Raw genomic sequence first — 18,732 nt, 5'->3', positions numbered from 1 at the left:
CTAGGTACCGCGACAAAAACACGGAAACATCTGTAAAAGACTGCTATTATATACAGAATATAATTAGTATTTATAAATTCAGTGTTCTCTTCAATCACCATCCGAATTTCCTCTTTGAGACCAACCCACAAAGATACCCCTTTACCGCTCAAGGGGTATCACATTATAAAGTTACGAGGCTGAACTAACATTCCTAGTGGCTCCCGGGGATACCAAACCGCGGTTCATCCACGACAACCATCTTCCTAGTGGCTCCCGGGGATACCAGACCCCGGTTCGTCCACGATATCCACCTTCCTAGCGGCTCCCGGGTATACCAGACCCCGGTTCGTCCGTGAAACTTTACCTTCCTAGTGGCTCCCGGGGATACCAGACCCCGGTTCATCCGTGAAACTTTACCTTCCTAGTGGCTCCCGGGGATACCAGACCCTGGTTCGTCCACGATATCCACTTTCCTAGCGGCTCCCGGGGATCCCAGACCCCGGTTCGTCCACGACAACCATCTTCCTAGTGGCTCTCGGAAATTCCAACCTCCTTATAGCGGCTCCCGGGGATACCAGACCCCGGTTCGTCCGCTACTAACAAACTCCAACAAACAAATTCAATCCTCGGCCTCGCAGCCGCCACTCTCATTGCCCTCAGCCTCGGCTCGTAACAAGAAATTGAAAAAAATATTACAAAATTTATATTTTTGGAATAATGTTGATAATATTTATGAAAAACACAAGCAACCTTTAACTAATTGTTCATTCCTGTCTAATTTGCATAAACCTTGTATAAATGGAAAAACGGATATTAAATATAATTGATATATTTATTTATTTAATACAAAATTTGTGCAAAGCGAAACATTACTTTTTTATTTCAAAACGGTTTTTCATCTGTTCCTTTTTTTTTGTGATAAAATCTGTAGCTGTAGAAAACTTTCTTTCGTTTTGAGTGGATGTTGACTTAAGTTATGGTAAATTGGTTGTCCTTCCAGTGGACCGAAATATATGAAATTCCTTTGTGAAAGTCCAGAATTTATCGTCTTCTTGGTTGATACTAATTTCTCGGAGGCTCTCTGCGATTGCTATCTCTAATTGTTTTCTTAATGGTAATTCTTCATTTTGAGGACCCGTAAATTTGTCAGTATTTTCAGTAGAATCATGGTTACTGTTATATTTTCCGAAAAGTCTAGCTACTTAAAAATTGTTTTGGCGTGGATATTAAATGACAAACGCGTCTTTTGAATCTTTCTGAAGAGATTCTCCATTACCTATGCAACAATTTTATAAGGGATACAATAATTTTGTCTCTTCTTTTCGATATTTCTTCTATAATAGCCACAAGAAACTCATTACTTAATTCAGTAGGCACACCATTTTTCTAAATTGTTAAATAATAATTTAAGAGCACCTTCACCAGTCAATAATATCGAATCTTCTCTACTGAGATTTTCTATTGTAATTCATATAGATTCTAATGCTACTAATAAAATTTATTATAAATTGTAGATGTGTTTATACGTTCGCGATTAACTAGTAATATACAATTTGAACTAATTAAAAATTCAATTCCGAAAATAAATGAGATTTATAATAATTTTCGTAGACTCAAGTTTCACGAGAAAAATAGTATTTCCTGAGAAATAAGAAATTAGCAAGTATAAAATTTCTCGAGAAATTCGCGAGAAGGAACACTAACAACAATAAGTGTTTTAATATAATACGAAAAAAGCAATTCAATAACACTGTTGTAAACAAATATATAGAGCAACAATCTCTGACACAGCATGGTGTCCGAATATTAATGCGAGTCACTGCATGCACATGTAATATAAATATCCTTACAGTTATCTGATTAGAAGTCGTTCGTTTCTGATTACAATGTGATCATTGCGAGTGATATATTTGAAAAGTCGAACAGACAGCGAAAGCGTTCTGTTTCTCTCGGGCGGTAAGGAACGGAAGATACTAAATAGATCATAATTAGCGTGAGCTGTGTTCTTACACGTGATAACAGCAGCAAGAAGTCGCACAGCCGTGTAAGATGGCACGCAAGCTGGCCAAACTGGTTGCAGGATGTACTGGGCGAACGTTAGGGCCGTGATCGCGTTTCCGGTTGGGACCAGGACGAACAGCGCCACCCAGAGGTACAGGAACGCTGGCAAGGGCCCAAAGGCATCGCTAATGTACGCGTAGTCTCCACCAGACTTGGGAATCATGGTACCTGAAACACCAAACGTTCTTGTCAGTAAGAGGCAAATGGGACCTCGTCACATTGGATTCAATCCGGCATGAAAGGTCCGATTAACGATTATTATATCGTGAGCTATAGCCGATGGTCCGCCTTAGCCTCCGTTGAACTTGAGTCCAATTAAAGTAATCCAAGGAGAACTTTTGATCAGCGCGGTGTGGCTATCAAATGGGTCCGCAGGGTTCCTAGAGTCTCTAGACTCTAGAGAGCTGCACCGATTACGGCCCTCGAGGCCTTTATCGACCCGCTCACGTTTTACGAACATCTCGAAAACTAAAGCCGAGCAGCGGTAACATGTATATGAAAAAGTTGTTCAACATTTCGAGTTTTACAACGTATCTAAATTTCATCAAAATCGATGAGGAATCCCTAAAGTAAATAGTTACCAAAATCAGTGGGAAATATAGAATACAATTTTTTGATATCACGCTTTTTTTCTAGAAAATTGACTTTGAATTTTAGCCGAGTACGCGTGCACCGAAGTACATGCCTATAGTTTTAGGCACCTTCACTTAGGCTTAGGCAGTTCGCTTTACCTCAGCGTGCCTCCCAGACGCCTTGACCTGTACATTAGTACATCGGCGCACGCGTACTCTGCTTTTTAAACTCGATTCTCACGAAAACGAAGCGCGATATCGAACAATTTGGTTCTACGTTTTCGACCATTCAAATGCTTGATATTCACAGACGCATATGCTGCTATTAACTTTTAGAGGCACGGACTGGCGACTATAGTGGCCACGTAAAAATTTAGATACTTTGCCGATGTTGGTGGTATATATGCATAAATTTTAAGTAAATACAATTTACAATTTCAATGAAAAAATCCCGGCAATCTAAAGTTTAGGTAATCTCTGTAAACTGATTGTGAATTAGGGCGAAGCGATATTATAAAAGCGAAAATTTAAATTTGAATTTTTAGTTGTCCTGGGTGCGGGATAGTTGTCCTTTGATTAACCAACCACAACCGTAAAGAAATTTTGGAAAATTCAAATTTAATTTTTCTCGTATATAGTATTGCTTCAAATAAGATTCACATTGTGAATTTTTACATTTTTAAGAAAAAAGGGAACCTGCAGACATGAATATTTTTCCAAAATTTGTTTATAGTTGTGTTTGGTTAATCGAAGGCAAAGAAGACAAAGAACACGCACAGGTACGTATGTAATAGAGGTGGAGAACTATCGATTGTACTATCGATATTATCCATAGCCGACACTATCGAAATTTTCGGTAGTTCTTAATGCGAGCGAAAAAAGCCATTCTGTGCCATTGTGCCATTGTGCTGCATTGTGCTCATTAACGCCATTATATATATATTACATATTGCATTTTCCAATATAATGATTCAGTTAATTGATTTTATTCTTAATCATTCCTTCCATCGATTCTTCGATTCTTTTATGGTATATATATACATATATATACATATATATTTCCTTTTTTTGAAGTTTTTTATGGTATATGTACATATACTTCGAAAAAGCCAAAAAATTACGTTTTTTTTATGGTAAAACTACATTAAAAGTAAAAAATTACGCCAAATATATATATATATATATATATATATATATATATATATATATATATATATATATAATGACGTTAATGCGCAAAAAAATTGTGAATTCAGGGCATTTTCACTGGCAAAAGTTTCACAAGTAATGCTTGAAAAACCATTTGTAAAGTGAAAAATACCTCTCTAGGAGTAAAAAGAAGACCAACTGGCGTTCGAGTGTCTTGCATCTACATTTACTATGCGTAAGACGTAGATATCACTGTCCAACAGCCTTTTTGTTCTGTAACATTCAATAGCCGTTTCTTATAGATTTTTGTGCGATTAAATCAAATCCGCAAACCATTTGTCGCCATCACCCTCAGTTTTTGAGAAATTCGATTTTGAAAAAAAAAACTGGAAATATTCAACTCCGAACGAGTAATAGTTACTCGGTTGCTTGTTACGCTAAATTATTCTATAAACCCTCCCGAATACAACGATACAAGTTATTGGTGCATTATGAACATTTAAATATGTTTAAACAACGATCAAAGGGGGAAAGAACACCCGAAATGCACCCACTTTTGCAGATATCTTTCTATATATTTTAAAAACTAAGGGTCTAGAAGAAAATCTGACTACTCCACGCGATGCGGCAGACATTTTTCCTTCGGAAAGCGTCAACAGAAGTGGTAAGTCACGTTTTGTTTTCGATACAGAAGCGAAATAGTTTGGCAAAACGTGCGGCGCGGACAGTGGTAGTCAACGGCGGCGCGCGAGCCACTGCCGCTCAGCGTTACAGAATCGCGTAACACGCGTGACTACCACTGTCGACGGCGCACGTTTTGCCAAACTCTTTCGCTTCTGAATTGAAAACAAAACGTGTTTTACCACTTCTGTTGATGGTTTCCGAAGGAAAAATGTCTGCTGCATCGTGTGGAGTAGTCCGATTTTCTCCTAGACCCTTAGCTTTTAAAATATATAGAAAGATATCTGCAAAAATTAGTGCATTTCGGGCGTTCTTTCCCCCTTTGATCGTTGTTTAAACATATTTAAATGTTCATAATGCACCAATAACTTATATCATATTCGGGAGGGTTTATAGAATAATTTGACGCAACAAGCAACCGAATAACTATTACTGTTTGAACACAAAAGATGTTCAAAGTTGAAAATTTGCATTTTTTTTTAAAATCGAATTTCTCGAAAATTCAGGGTGATGGCAATAAACGGTTTGCGGATTCGTTTTCAGCACACAAAAATCTGTAAGAAACGGCTATTGAATGTAGAGAACAAAAGAAAAGTTCAATTTTGTTGGTCAAGGTATTCAAGTATTTCAAATTTCATATATTGTTGTCTAATATTGTACGTCCGATACCATCCTTAAGGTCTGGGTTCAGCGCTGTTAGCGTGAATGGTCGCCTTGTTTCCCCAACACCAACTAACACGGGCAATAATTATTGTGCCGCTCGCTCAATTCCAAAACAGGAAAACTATCCGATTTTGGAAACGATCAGGAATTGATTTTGTACTAAGCTGTGGCGAACTGAAGTCACCATTTTTGTATAAATCTTGATTGGCCATAGTTAAACAAAATATAACAATATAAAAATTAATTATCTGGACTTATATGGGTTTCGTGAGTATCGAAAAACGAAAAAACTGCAACGTTTCGAATTCTCAAAACTCGAAACTAGAAACTTTCTTGGGTTTCGAAGTTTCGAAGCTCCGAGAAACCCATCCCTATTTTCTACTACAGTGGCGAGGCTGAACCGCCACAGAACTGATAGGCACGTCAGATTATTTACTAATGCTTTTTCCTTTCTCTTTTGTACTCTCGACAATAATCCCTCGGCGTGGAAACACGCCAACGCCACTCAATGTGTTAAACTCGAGGTAGAAAGTTCCACATTTTTCTTTCATCATCAGATTTGGCACCCACTCTCCAAACTAACATTATTCTACCGTGATTGAATCTTCAAATTGCTTGGTAAATAGATGAAAGTCGCATACAGCGATGACTGATAGAATTATCGGTGTATAAAATAATTAATAAACACACTTTTTTGTAGAAAAACTCAAGGAATGATCTTGAAGACGTATCTACATATTTGCGACAAATAACTTAACTTACATCTTCTTAAATGTTCTAATTACATAATTAGTATAATATTCCTCGAGAAAGTTAGCGTGCTAATACGTAGATGCGTACTAGGGCGGAGCGATACTATATAGGCAAATATTTAAATTTGAATTTTCAGTTGGCCTGGGTGCGGGATAGTTGTCTTTTGATTACCCAAACACAACTGTAAAAATTTTTTGGAAAAATATTCATGTCTGCAGGTTCCTTTTTCTCCTAAAAATGATTATATAATCACACTATATAGGCGAAAATTTTAATTTGAATTTTTAGTTGGCCTGGGTGCGGGATAGTTGTCTTTTGATTAACCAAACACAACTGTAAAATTTTTTTGGAAAAATATTCATGTCTGCAGGTTCCTTTTTCTCCTAAAAATGATTATATAATCACACTATATAGGCGAAAATTTTAATTTGAATTTTTAGTTGGCCTGGGTGCGGGATAGTTGTCTTTTGATTAACCAAACACAACTGTAAAATTTTTTTGGAAAAATATTCATGTCTGCAGGTTCCTTTTTCTCCTAAAAATGATTATATAATCATACTATATAGGCGAAAATTTAAATTTGAATTTTCAGTTGGCCTGGGTGCTGGATAGTTGTCTTTTGATCACCCAAACAGAACTGTAAAAAATTTTTGGAAAAATATTCATATCTGCAGGTTCCTTTTTCTCCTAAATTTTATACTATAAAGCAGAAAGTGTTTCGTATGTTTGCGTCGCCTAAAAACTTTCGAATGGTAAACTTGGGGGTCAAGCAATGTACCTCAGCTGATTATGCCTGGCTAATCCAGATAAATGTGACTATTTTCACCAAAAAAAAAAATAAAATAAAATGTTTTTCTTTTATAAAATCAATATCTAAATTTCGGGCGAAGCCGAGTAGTAAAGCTAGTAATCATATAATCACATAATCATTTTTAGGGGAAAAAGGAACCTGCAGACATGAATATTTTTCCAAAATTTTTTTACAGTTGTGTGTGGTTAATCAAAAGACAACTATCCCGCACCCAGGCCAACTAAAAATTCAATTTTAGATTTTCCGTTCCGCCCTAATACGTAACTATTACATATGTACCTATAGTAAAGGTCTCCATTCCGTGTATTCAAGGACACGTGTATTAACATATCTATAATTTGATTCGTGCTGTTTAGTATGCGGGTGCTCGTATATATAAATATATGTATACTTGTAAATACTTACGTAGGTAAGGTAAACGTCCCAATACCTGGACACTAGTGTAAATAATACTGATATTACATTTTTAATATTCGCTTTATCCATAAAGGAACTATTTTATTCAATTATTCAAATATTTAATAAAATATACTCATGTACATATTTCTTTTAGTAAACTTGTAACACTCGTAATAAAAATAAATTTTCTTCAACCCTCTTGAATTGCAGTTTACACCATTTTAGTATGGCTCTTATCTGATTTGCTAAACAGTTTCTACTTTTTCTTAAGCGAATATTTTTAATAATGTTTAGCATATTGGTACAACTAATACATTTTTAGAAAAATGGTACCTTGTAGTATTATTTTGTGATTGGAAGATTAAAATTACAGTTCTTATTAGTTTTTTATTCGCGTGTAAAATTCGCGTGTCACAGATAAATACACATAACCATTAATCATTCCATAATAGATTGTATTTACTCTAGCTTGTTTACTGATTTGAATAAATTACTTATACAGAAAAAATATGCCAATAGAAAAAACTATAGTGTGTTTTTTTTTAATTTCCCTAGAAAACATCCAAATTGCTGATGTTTCATCATGTGTCCAGCTAATGGAACAGTAAAATCGGAACATACACTAGTATGTTTAACTATAAACTGTCCAGTTATTAGGCCATTGTAAGGACTAAGAATTTTCAATATTTTACAAAATTATTCAATCCAATAACATGTTGGTTTTTTTTAATGATACAGTACACGCAGTGCCCCGTGGAATTGCAAAATCGTTTTTATATAAATCGACTCGTATAACTGCAAAATTCTCAATCGCGTTACCTTAAATGTCCAGGTATTGGGACATTTAGCTTAAGTACTTTGAGGAGCAAGAACACAAAGGGTATAGCCGGTTAAGATGGTCAAATGTGCCCTTGAACCGAATTCGACTCACGATCAATCATTCGAAAGCTTATTAAAAAAGAAACATTTGTGGCAATTTTCAACTTCGTATCTCCACCCGGAGGGTAGTAAAGGGCAAAAATAGGAAATCAGGTTTTTGCCGAATTTCTCCTATACTAGGTGATGAAAAATTCTGAAAAAAATCAGAGGCATTTCTGTTATCGGGGCACATATTAGAGAATTGTTTCAGATTTTTAAAAAAATTAAAAACCGATTTTTTCGTCGTTTTTTCCGTGTCAGAGTAACTTATACGTCGAATTGCTTCATGAAATAAGTGTTTTATGAGATTTTCAATGTTTATACGTACAGCAAAACATCATAGGAATTAAAGAAACTGAGATCGCATAAAACACTTATTTCATGAAGCAATTCGACGTATAAGTTCCTCTGACACGGAAAAAACGACAAAAAAATCGGTTTTTAATTTTTTTTAACTGCGGCGCACCAAATTGAAAAATCTGAAAAAAATTCAGGACAATAGTAACAATCATACGTACTTACAGTAAAAATATAATTATAGTGCCAAGACTGCTTCGATACACAATCGGCATTTTCAGCATTTTTTGGCGTTTTTATTTTTCACAGCTTGGTTTTTCAATTTAAAAATCTGAAACAATTCTCTAATATGCGCCCCGATAACAGAAATGCCTCTGATTTTTTCCAAAATTTTTCATCCCCTAGTATAGGAGAAATTCGGCAAAAACCTGATTTCCTATTTTTGCCCTTTACTACCCTCCGGGTGGAGATACGAAGTTGAAAATTGCTACAAATGTTTCTTTTTTAATAAGCTTTCGAATGATTGATCGTGAGTCGAATTCGGTTCAAGGGCACATTTGACCATCTTAACCGGCTATACCCTTTCCAAACCTCGAGATCACAAGTAACAATAATAAATTCTAATGTGATCTCTTCTAACGAAATTTTTTAACAAATAAATCCGATCATAAGTACACGTGCATCTACATACCATGCATATTGCATACATAGTACATAACTATACAATGCATGTATATGGACACAGATTCTTAATTCCCTAATACACGTTACAAGACACACGTGCCTCATTGGTACACGTTCAGAGACCATGACCTCTAGTATACATATAGGGTGGACCCAGTAAAAATGATCACCTTGGATATGCAATGTACTGACCCTTTCTTATCGTTTTTCTCTGACTTTCTCTGTAAATATGATTCACACTAACTAGGGTAAACGCACCAATAAATGAACAGTTAAGGCTAATGAATGAACACTATTATAAAATTATGTTTGCAGCGCGATTGACTCCACGTGCTGCAAAAATTGTTTGGATCTGAAGCAAGAAATTACAAGAAGTCTCTAATTAATTAGTTGCTTCTTTTAATAACTTATTTTACTCATTTTAATAAAAAATGTCCATTCACTGGTACGTGTTCATTTACTGGTACATCCACCCTACCCAAATTCTGCGTAAATGTAAATACTGCGTCATCCCTGCTACCCATCGTTATCTTAGCCAATGCGTCACCTATTCAAAATCCTGCAATTCTGCCCTATCCCATCATCCCCTCTCTTACATTCAGAAACCTTTAAAACTCATCACAGTCCCTTATCCTACAGCATTACTATTCCAAAAGCCACCAGTGTCAGTCACGGAGTCAAGTTAAAACAGTTGAATCTCCAATATTCTTACTTTAAATTGAATAAATATCTTTATAAGTATTATTCGTAAAAACGATAGTTTAAATTACCCTTGTGTCCATTACAGATATCCTCGGAACCATGAATGTAGGAGATAAATATTTCCAACAAAAGTTGTTTGGTACTGTCGATCGTTTAAAAACCTTAGCAAGTAAAAACTATCGCGCTTCAATAAAAGACTGACCTTGTATTATATGTACGTAGTCTTTATATTCGCCTTAAGGGGTTATGCCTACTCAGCTTTCGAGAACGAACGCCATTCTCGCGAAAGCTGTTATTCTTTCATTTATTTAATATTTTTCTATAACAAAATTACTGAGAGTTGCTACATATATGTACTTTCAAAATCAGCGAATCGTTGTAAAAAAATATACAGTAGATAATCCGCAAAAATTCCCGAAAATCGCGTTCCTTTTCGAAAGCTGACTAGCCATAACCCCTTAAGGGGGTATACCCGTTTGAACCCTCGGAAAATGTATACATTTTGTGGATTTTTTTACAAGTCAACGGTTTGATGCAGATTTCCCGTTTTTTAACTATGTTTACATAGTATTATGAACTACTTATAAAAAAAGTTTCAGTTAAAAAACTATTGTTTTTCGGAAGTTACGGATACATGTCCGAAAGTCTCTCGATTTTAGACGGCTAAACGGTGGCCCTAAAAACTCGCGCTACGTTCAACCAATTCACTTCCAATTTTGCATGCAGAATCATAATAAGATTCCGCATCGTCCAACGAAGGCTTTTTTTTATTTCGATTCCCCGTTTATTATTTATAAAGGAAAAAGGTGGATTTTTCTATTAGAAAAATTTAACTTTACCTTTGATCTCTCACCATTTCTTTATTTTTCAAAATTTTCAAAATCGCCTTCGTTGGACGATGCGGAATCTTATTATGATTCTGCATGCAAAATTTGAAGTAAATTGGTTGAACGTAGCGCGAGTTTTTAGGGCCACCGTTTAGCCGTCTAAAATCGAGAGACTTTCGGACATGTATCCGTAACTTCCGAAAAACAATAGTTTTTTAACTGAAACTTTTGTTATAAGTAGTTCATAATACTATGTAAACATAGTTAAAAAACGGGAAATCTGCATCAAACCGTTGACTTGTAAAAAAATCCACAAAATGTATACATTTTCCGAGGGTTCAAACGGGTATACCCCCTTAAGGGCTGCTACATATTAGCGCATAAATAATAAAACAGGGAGGACCTTTACATCTCTACGGCGACTCAACCTACAAAAAAAAAAATAAATGGCCCCTTTCATACCGAACAATCTTTTATTGCAAAAATGTCTTCTCTTACTTTCATGGTTCCGGAGATATTAAATACGGCAATTTTTACTGGTCCACCTCGTGCAGTCCCTCGTGTGCCCCCTGAAGCATTGTATTAACAGGGTTAACAAGATCCCATTCACGATGAAAACACTAGATGGAAGTCGGGGAACAGATCGCCAGAACTACATTACAATTAACCGCGCCGATGATGCCATAACACATGGGTCGACCTTTTTCTCAGGGTTCAGAGATCAGGTGTCAGCTTCGACGCGTGCCGCGGCATGATTAGATCGTGTTAAATCGCTTTTCCTAAGAGCTGAGGCATGCGTTCTTAATACCGAGCTAAGCAGTAGGTTAATAGGGTCGAGCAAGGCGAACCGGATCATTTTATATTTGATGGTAACAAAATAATAGTTAAACATTAAAAAGCTAGTTTTGCATTATATATTTGTAACTAGCACCCCTTTGGCTTGAACGTTAATAATAGAAAATAAAATCAAACTTCAAAATGTGCCTTCTGCAAACAAAAAACCAAAAAGGGAGAAATATCCGATTCGCCCCAAAACTTGAGAACAAAATCTTCGGAAGCAACGCAAACAAATCTAATTTAATGACAGTGAAGTTAAATGGCACTACTTGCAAGGGACCCTACAGCTGTGCCCTGGGGATTTTAATGAAATTTTAGGGGATGAATCTGGTCATCGGATGACATTCTGTAAAATACCGTAAACTGGGGTGACTTTGCCCACTTTTTTTCACTCTGACTGAAAAATTACCATATGATTGAATTTGCTATTTTTTTTTTCGTTTGACCTTGGAGGAATTATTGCTGTATAATTACTTCGCAATAAAATAAAATAAAGTTTCTCCGAAAAGTGGGCAATGTCAACCCGGCGCGGACAAAGTCACCCCGATTTACGGTATTTCATGCCAATGCGCATTTTTTTATGAAAAATCGATAGGTGCATAGGAGGAGTTCACTTTAAACATATTACAAGGAGGCGAATTGGGCGAGTGCGTATAGCCGGCTGCTTCCCAATCGTAATAAGGTGCGTGCTCAAATCCTGTCGTCCCACTTTATTTCCTTTCTCATTTTTTTTAATTCTTATTTTGAATAATTAAATTTCAGACTGCCTTATTTTCATAAATATTGTAAGTTTATAATATTGTCAGAATTTCAAGAAATTTGAGTTTTTGCATTAATATAGCTGTGGAACACAGGGTTTAGGTATTTATCAGAAAAGATGCTAGAAAACAAATTTTATATGGTCAAAAGAATAATGAAATTTAACCGAAGTCCAACATTCAATTCATACGCATTTGGCAAAACAACGCAAGTCCACAAAATTTGGGGAATACGAAGATTACTCGTATCTTTCTTTCGTGATCACTTTTTATTTTCAATTCTTATTAATCTACTTAAATCACTAATTATCGTACAATGCGATCCTTCATGCCAGTAAGCTTGAAAAGCTTTTTTCTGATCTTATATGTTAAGTGGATTTCGATATTTATTTCGACACGTTGGCAATCGTGTAAATTTCCTCGCCAAAATTGTTTTTCCCGAAGTTTATTATTATAATTTATTATATTTAAGTTTATTAAGAATAATTATTATTGTACGATACACCAGAATTCCTCTTTTGTTTTTTGGTAGCTCAAGTTTCGTTAAAAATAAGGTTATTGCTTTCTTTATATGACTCATTGTTCGCATTAAACATTTTATTCTTTCCTTGCAGATAAAATACGTACATTTAACAGATTTAAGATTATGTACGATGTCATGCTATATTATTTAATTCCACGCGCTTAGTTATAACGCACTATCTATCTTCAGAAAATTGATCTGTATCCGTCAAATCCGTATCTGAAGAATACACTAAATCTCCGTTATGAGCTCGTGTTTACCTCTCGTTGACAGCTCGGCGACTACCCCCACCATTTCTGGGAAGCCTGCGGACGAGAATGAGAGAACCGGGCAACGAGCGAGAGGAAACGAAACAGTCAGACACGAAGTTGCCGTCGGGTACGGATGAGAGAATCATGTCCCTAACCCACTGTGAGCCCATTGCCAGCCTCGTTCGTCGGGCTCACAACGAGGATTTACTGTACTCGGCAATGAGATCCTTTTTACATATATATTTCACACATAGGGTAAACCAACCAGTAATTGACCGCAAACCAGTGAATGACCAGATTAGGCAAAGAAAATTAAATTATAAATTTAAACATTATTATATGTTTATAAGTGGAGTGTAGTTGCACGTTTAATATCCTATATTTTTAGTTATGCGTATTAAGCAAACATTAATAAGTACAATTCTGATTAAAAGTATGCGGTCATTTACTGGGCTTCTAAAGGTTTTGCATTTAATAATTGTTTTTTTTTAAAGAAAAATAAATTTAAATGGAATTTCAACAGTTGTTTTGCTGTTATGTATAAATATATTTAAGTATTAATCTCGAAGGTCCATAGATTCAACAAATCGGTCATTCACTGGTTGGTTTACCCTAATATAATTGAATTTTGATATAGGTGTTTATTAAACTTTACTAAATTGATTTAAGGGGGGAAGCCACTGTGAAAATTTTATCCTCGATTTTTCCTTTTGTGCATTTTCATAATATTTGGGGCCTCCAAAATATACCTGCACAATTTTTCAATTCGAAGCAAATGTTGGAGAGTTACTCGAGCGCCCATTTTTAATTTTTTTTTGCAGAGCCTAATGTTATCGCATGCTGTGACCATACTACCGAAATTTTTTTCAATCTGGGAGCATAAAATATTAGTTAAATGTACGTATTTTCAGTTGGTAATAAAGATTTTTCGTAGAAAGTTACATTCCATTATGTTTGTTTGTTTTTATTGTTTTCCTGTGTTTTAAGCAGGATGGCGTTTCAAGTTTATTTTTGCTTATATTGCCTAACGAACTATAGTCCCATTTTTCCCCCTTCTCTCTGCTTCGGGTCCCAGCAGCAGCAGTGCACCGGGAGAAAGGTGGTCTCCCATCTTTCCCCAGTACCCCGCCCCGTGATGCTTAACTCCGGTGATCTAACCGGTGTTTTCCATCACGGTTATTGTTAAGACATTATAAAACAATGTCTTGACAATAACAACCTTTATTTTCGACCGTCACAGTGGCTTCCCTCCTTAAGACGCTCATCACATACGACGCAAGAATCACATTGACTGAACGGGAAGGCACTAACACTTCAGACGCGTGCGATGCTCGCGTCTCACTGCGACACGATCAAGCAGAATACAACACAAGTCCAGTGGACTTGCGTCGTTCTGCCTAAAGTGTCCGTAAATAATTACTCTTCTGTTTATTATTATTTACGCTAATTATACGAATATTGAATATTGTGCAAAGTGACGGAAACAATGCTAATAAGAAGAATTGGTATTCAGAACTTTAAAGGACAATATCTCGAAAGTGGGAACATGTGACATGCGGCGTTTTTCCTTACAGCCACAGATATAAGCATGGCAATATTACATAACTTTCTAATACGTAAGCCTACGTGCCCTTTTTCCATCAAATGCCTCAATATTTTTTTTTATGCATATATTTTTTCATTTCAGTATTTTTATAATTATAAATATGATAATTGTTTATATACAGATGGTTCGTTACTCGATGGTCATTTTCTATACAGTTTTTAGCGTTTCTGGATTCACTTATCACAGCTCAGACTTCTTTACAAATATCTTTTACCAGCTTTACTACTCGGCTTCGCCCAAAATTTAGATTCTGATTTTATATATATATAAAAAAATTATTTATTTATATGTGAAAATAGTCAGGTTCATTTGGATTAGCTAGGCATAATGAGCTGCGACATATTTCGCGACCCCAGAGTTCACCGTTCAAAAGTTTTTAGGCGACAGAAAAACACAAACAATTTCTGCTTAATATATATATTAAGAAGATTGCTGTATACAGTTTAACAATTTGTTTAACTCCGTATAGTGTTAAGTAATTGTATTAAATACTTATATCACATTGGAGGAAAAAGAAAAGGAGGAAACTTAAGAGGGGAGGTATTAGAAAAGCAGTTTAAAAGATTAAAGAAAAAGAAGGTACCGAGGGAGGACGGAATGCCAAATGAGGCCTGGATATACTACTGCGAGGGCAACGTGAAAGAGAAGCAGAAGGAAATAATAAGGAAGGTATGGGACGGGAATGGAATTGCGGAGACTGGAAAAAACCGACGATAACCACTCTATTTAAAAAGGGGGATGAAAGTAGTCCAAAAAAAAAAACTATCGGGGTATAAGTCTCCTGTGCACTGCTTACAAAATCTATGCATCGTTACTCAATGACAGACAGAAAAGAGATACGGAAGAAGAAGGGATTCTGCCGGACACACAAGCTGGGTTTAGAGAGAATAAAAAAAATTTCAAAAATTAAAAAACCCGACTGCTTAAAAAAATATTAAAAAAATTAAATTAATAAAAAAAACATTAAAAAAATTAAATTAAAAAGAGAACTAAAATGACAAAAACAAGAGTTCATTTATTTATACACGGTATATTAATTATCATAAATAGGATAATAATAAGATGACAATTTAAATTAACTCAATTGGCTGCAGGCGGAGGCCTTAAATATTTTGATGCTCTTCTACCCCAAGCATGTACTGCAATGGCTAAAGAAAGTGCTTGAAGCTGGTAACAAAAAGAGGTGGACAACATCAATGCAAATTCATGCTTATATAGTGACATTTCAACTTCAGTGTGTTGTGTAAATTATATGTTTCTCTCTTTGTCCATGTTGGGAATACTATTGGCGTTGTTAATAACCCATCGAATCTAATTAGGGCGAACAGCGATACACAATATTGAATGTAATGTAATGTTCGAATGTAATTACATCAAATCATTTGCATCAAAATATTTAAGGCCTCCGCCTGCAGCCAATTGAGTTAATTTAAATTGGCATCTTATTATTATTCTATTTATGATAATTAATATACCATGTATAAATAAATTAAGTCTTGTTTTTGTCATTTTAGTTCTCTTTTTAATTTAATTTTTTTATTAATTTAATTTTTTTTAATGTTTTTTTTATTAATTTAATTTTTGTAATGTTTGTTTATTAATTTAATTTTTTTAATGTTTGTTTATTAATGTAATTTTTTTAATGTTTTTTTTTGTTAATTTAATTTTTTAAATGTTTTTTTAAGCAGTCGGGTTTTTTAATTTTTTTTAATTTTTTTATTTTAATTTATTTTTTGCATTGGCGCTCGTCCGTTCGGTAGCGTGTGCCCTCACGATTGTGCCCGTTCGGTTAAGCACACCTCGGCAGGGACAACACAGAAGAGTCTACCGTAGTGGAGGGGAAACACCTACTGCAGCGGCGGTATATGTGTGCATGAGGACTCTGCAACGTGAAACCAACCGCCCCACTGCCAAGCCAAGTCGAATCACGCGACATATACCACCACTACCGTAGGTATTCCCCCTCCACTACGGTAGACTCTTCTGCCCCCCCCCCCCTACCCAGTGAATCAGTTTGAACGTTTAAGAGACGATGTTTACATATTAAGAGGATCTTTTCATCAAGGTAGCAATCGACTTGATGAAAACTCGCGTGGTAAACAATGTATTACATATGTCAAGGTCAACAACGTCATTGGGACTGGGTCCCCTTTTGTCAATATTTACCGTTCCCATTATTTTTATCTCATTTTTATTTAATTTTTTTTTTTAATGTTTTTTTTATTTTTTTTATATCCTATAACATTCGGAACGCCAAGACAATTCTAAAGACACCAGATTTGTCCAAATCGGTGTATCCGTACAGACTCTAGAGCGTAACATGGACATACATACATACATAGCCTGATAAACACAATACCCCCCTTTGCGTGCCGCAGTCGGGTAAAAAGGGGAGTGATAGATACATACTACAACATGTAATAGAAAGAGAAGCCAGAAGGAAAAGGTGTACGCGATGTTTGTGGATTTGAGAGCAGCATTTCACAAGATAAAAAGGGCTAAACTCTGGGAAGCTATGGAAGAGAGAGGAGTGAGAAGAGGCTTATTTCAAAGAGTCAAAGAAATATTTACTAAGAACCGAGAAATGTGAGAAGAACTCGAGGAGGGGAATCCTGGACGGAGGAGGGTCTGAGACAGGGATGCCCGCTCAGCCCGACTCTTTTTACAATTTTTATGGCAGATATGGAACAGGAATTCCGGAAGGGACGAATGGGGTGGGGGGAGAAGGGCAGGAAGCGAAAAATTCTGGTCTTCAGCCTATACTGACGACGGTAAATTTATCAAGAAAAGAAGATTAGAGCGATGATAAGAAGATTGGAAAAGTATCTCGACAGTAAGGAACTAGAATTAAGCGCAGAAAAGACAAAGATAATGATATGCAAGAAAGGGGAAGGAAGAGAGAAGAGAAAGTGGTGGATGTGGAAGGGTACAAGAATAGAGGAAATCAAAGAGTACCTATAATTATTTGGGGATAAAGTTGCATAGAAACGGAGATACAGAAGGATATGTAAAGGCCAGGATAAAGAAGGCGAATATCGGGTTAAATCGGGTCTGGGGAATAGGTGAGAAAAAATTCAATACAGATTTTAAGTTGAGAATGTTCCTGTTTAATACCTTGGTCTTAGGAGTGTTCTTGCATGGCGCAGAACTGTGGGGGTATAAGGAAAGAGTGAAAGAGCAGAAGTGGAAAGAGTACAATTGTGATACGTAAAATGGACGTTAGGCCTGGAGAAATGAACACTGGACTTAGAGGAAACAAAGAGGTTGAAATTAAGAGTCAATACAGGAGCAAGAGCGAAATGGAGGGAGGTTCATAGTGAAGTAATGCATTAGAGAGAAAGAAGTTAATAGGGAAGTAACCAGAAGCGGAAAAAGAGGGACAAGAGTATCTGAGGAGGAATAGACTGCCAATGAGTCAAGAGGGAGTGGGGGAGAGATGAGGAAAGGGAATAGATGTTGCAGGAAATTTAAAGTACAGCGATGTAGAAGTGCAACAACAAGGACAGGACTCGAAAATAGTGCACTGAAAATATAATAGTCGATATGAATATATTAGAACGATAGGGTTACCGGAATATTTGTGTAAAGAAGGGGAAGGGCAAAAACTTATCGCACAAGGGAAATGGGGTAATTTAGAGAAGTAGATTAGGTATTGGGAAGACAAAGAGGGGAGGCGCTGTGACCTATATGGGGATGAATTTGGAAAGCTAGAGCACTTAAAAGGTCATTCTGGTAATCACGCCGCAAAATTCGGCGGCATTCAGGCTTTTTTCTCACAAGGAGAGTATTTTAGGTGTCCGCCTCCGATCATTTTGATTTTTGGATATGTTATACAGGGTGTCCCACTAAGGAGTGGACAGCGCGATATCTCTTAAAGTATTGTCGATAAAAATATAAAAAAAATAGGGAATTGCATGGTTCGAGGGGGCCCATTTATTAGCGCGAACGAATTTTGTTTTCGATTATTATTTTAAAAGATACGATGGTCAAGTTCGGTTTTTCAAATGGAACTATTTTTTTTGAAGACCTGAGTTGATAGTGCGTTCCAAGACAAATTCAATAAGCTTTAATGTATACACTTTATTTCCACTGGTTTTTAAGATATTGCGCTTGCAAATTTACTGATTTTCACTGCAAGAAACCCCTCTGAAATGGCAAAAACCGGGGGCGGTCTTACTGACGCCACGGGTGGCACTGCCTGTTGAAATGGATACTTACCTGCCAAAGGTCTACGCCAGAAATGGCAGGCCCAAAGGCT

The 18,732-nt window shown here is 36.1% G+C and overlaps 1 protein-coding gene across 3 annotated transcripts in view; it reads right to left on the bottom strand.

The window, feature by feature from the left end:
* Mnd (L-type amino acid transporter minidiscs) overlaps nt 1-18,732 on the bottom strand; it is an 86,200-nt gene that overhangs the window by 25,790 nt on the left and 41,678 nt on the right. For all 3 annotated transcript variants that reach the window (XM_076815045.1, XM_076815232.1, XM_076815139.1), the window contains exon 3: nt 1,993-2,211. In XM_076815045.1, coding sequence (XP_076671160.1) covers nt 1,993-2,211 — 219 coding nt within the window. The remainder of the gene's footprint in view (nt 1-1,992; nt 2,212-18,732) is intronic.

The sequence above is a fragment of the Andrena cerasifolii genome, chromosome 1, assembly GCF_050908995.1.
Source record: "Andrena cerasifolii isolate SP2316 chromosome 1, iyAndCera1_principal, whole genome shotgun sequence".
NCBI lineage: Eukaryota > Metazoa > Arthropoda > Insecta > Hymenoptera > Andrenidae > Andrena > Andrena cerasifolii.
Note: the sequence above shows the minus strand (reverse complement) of the source record. Positions and strands in the feature narration are given on the sequence as shown.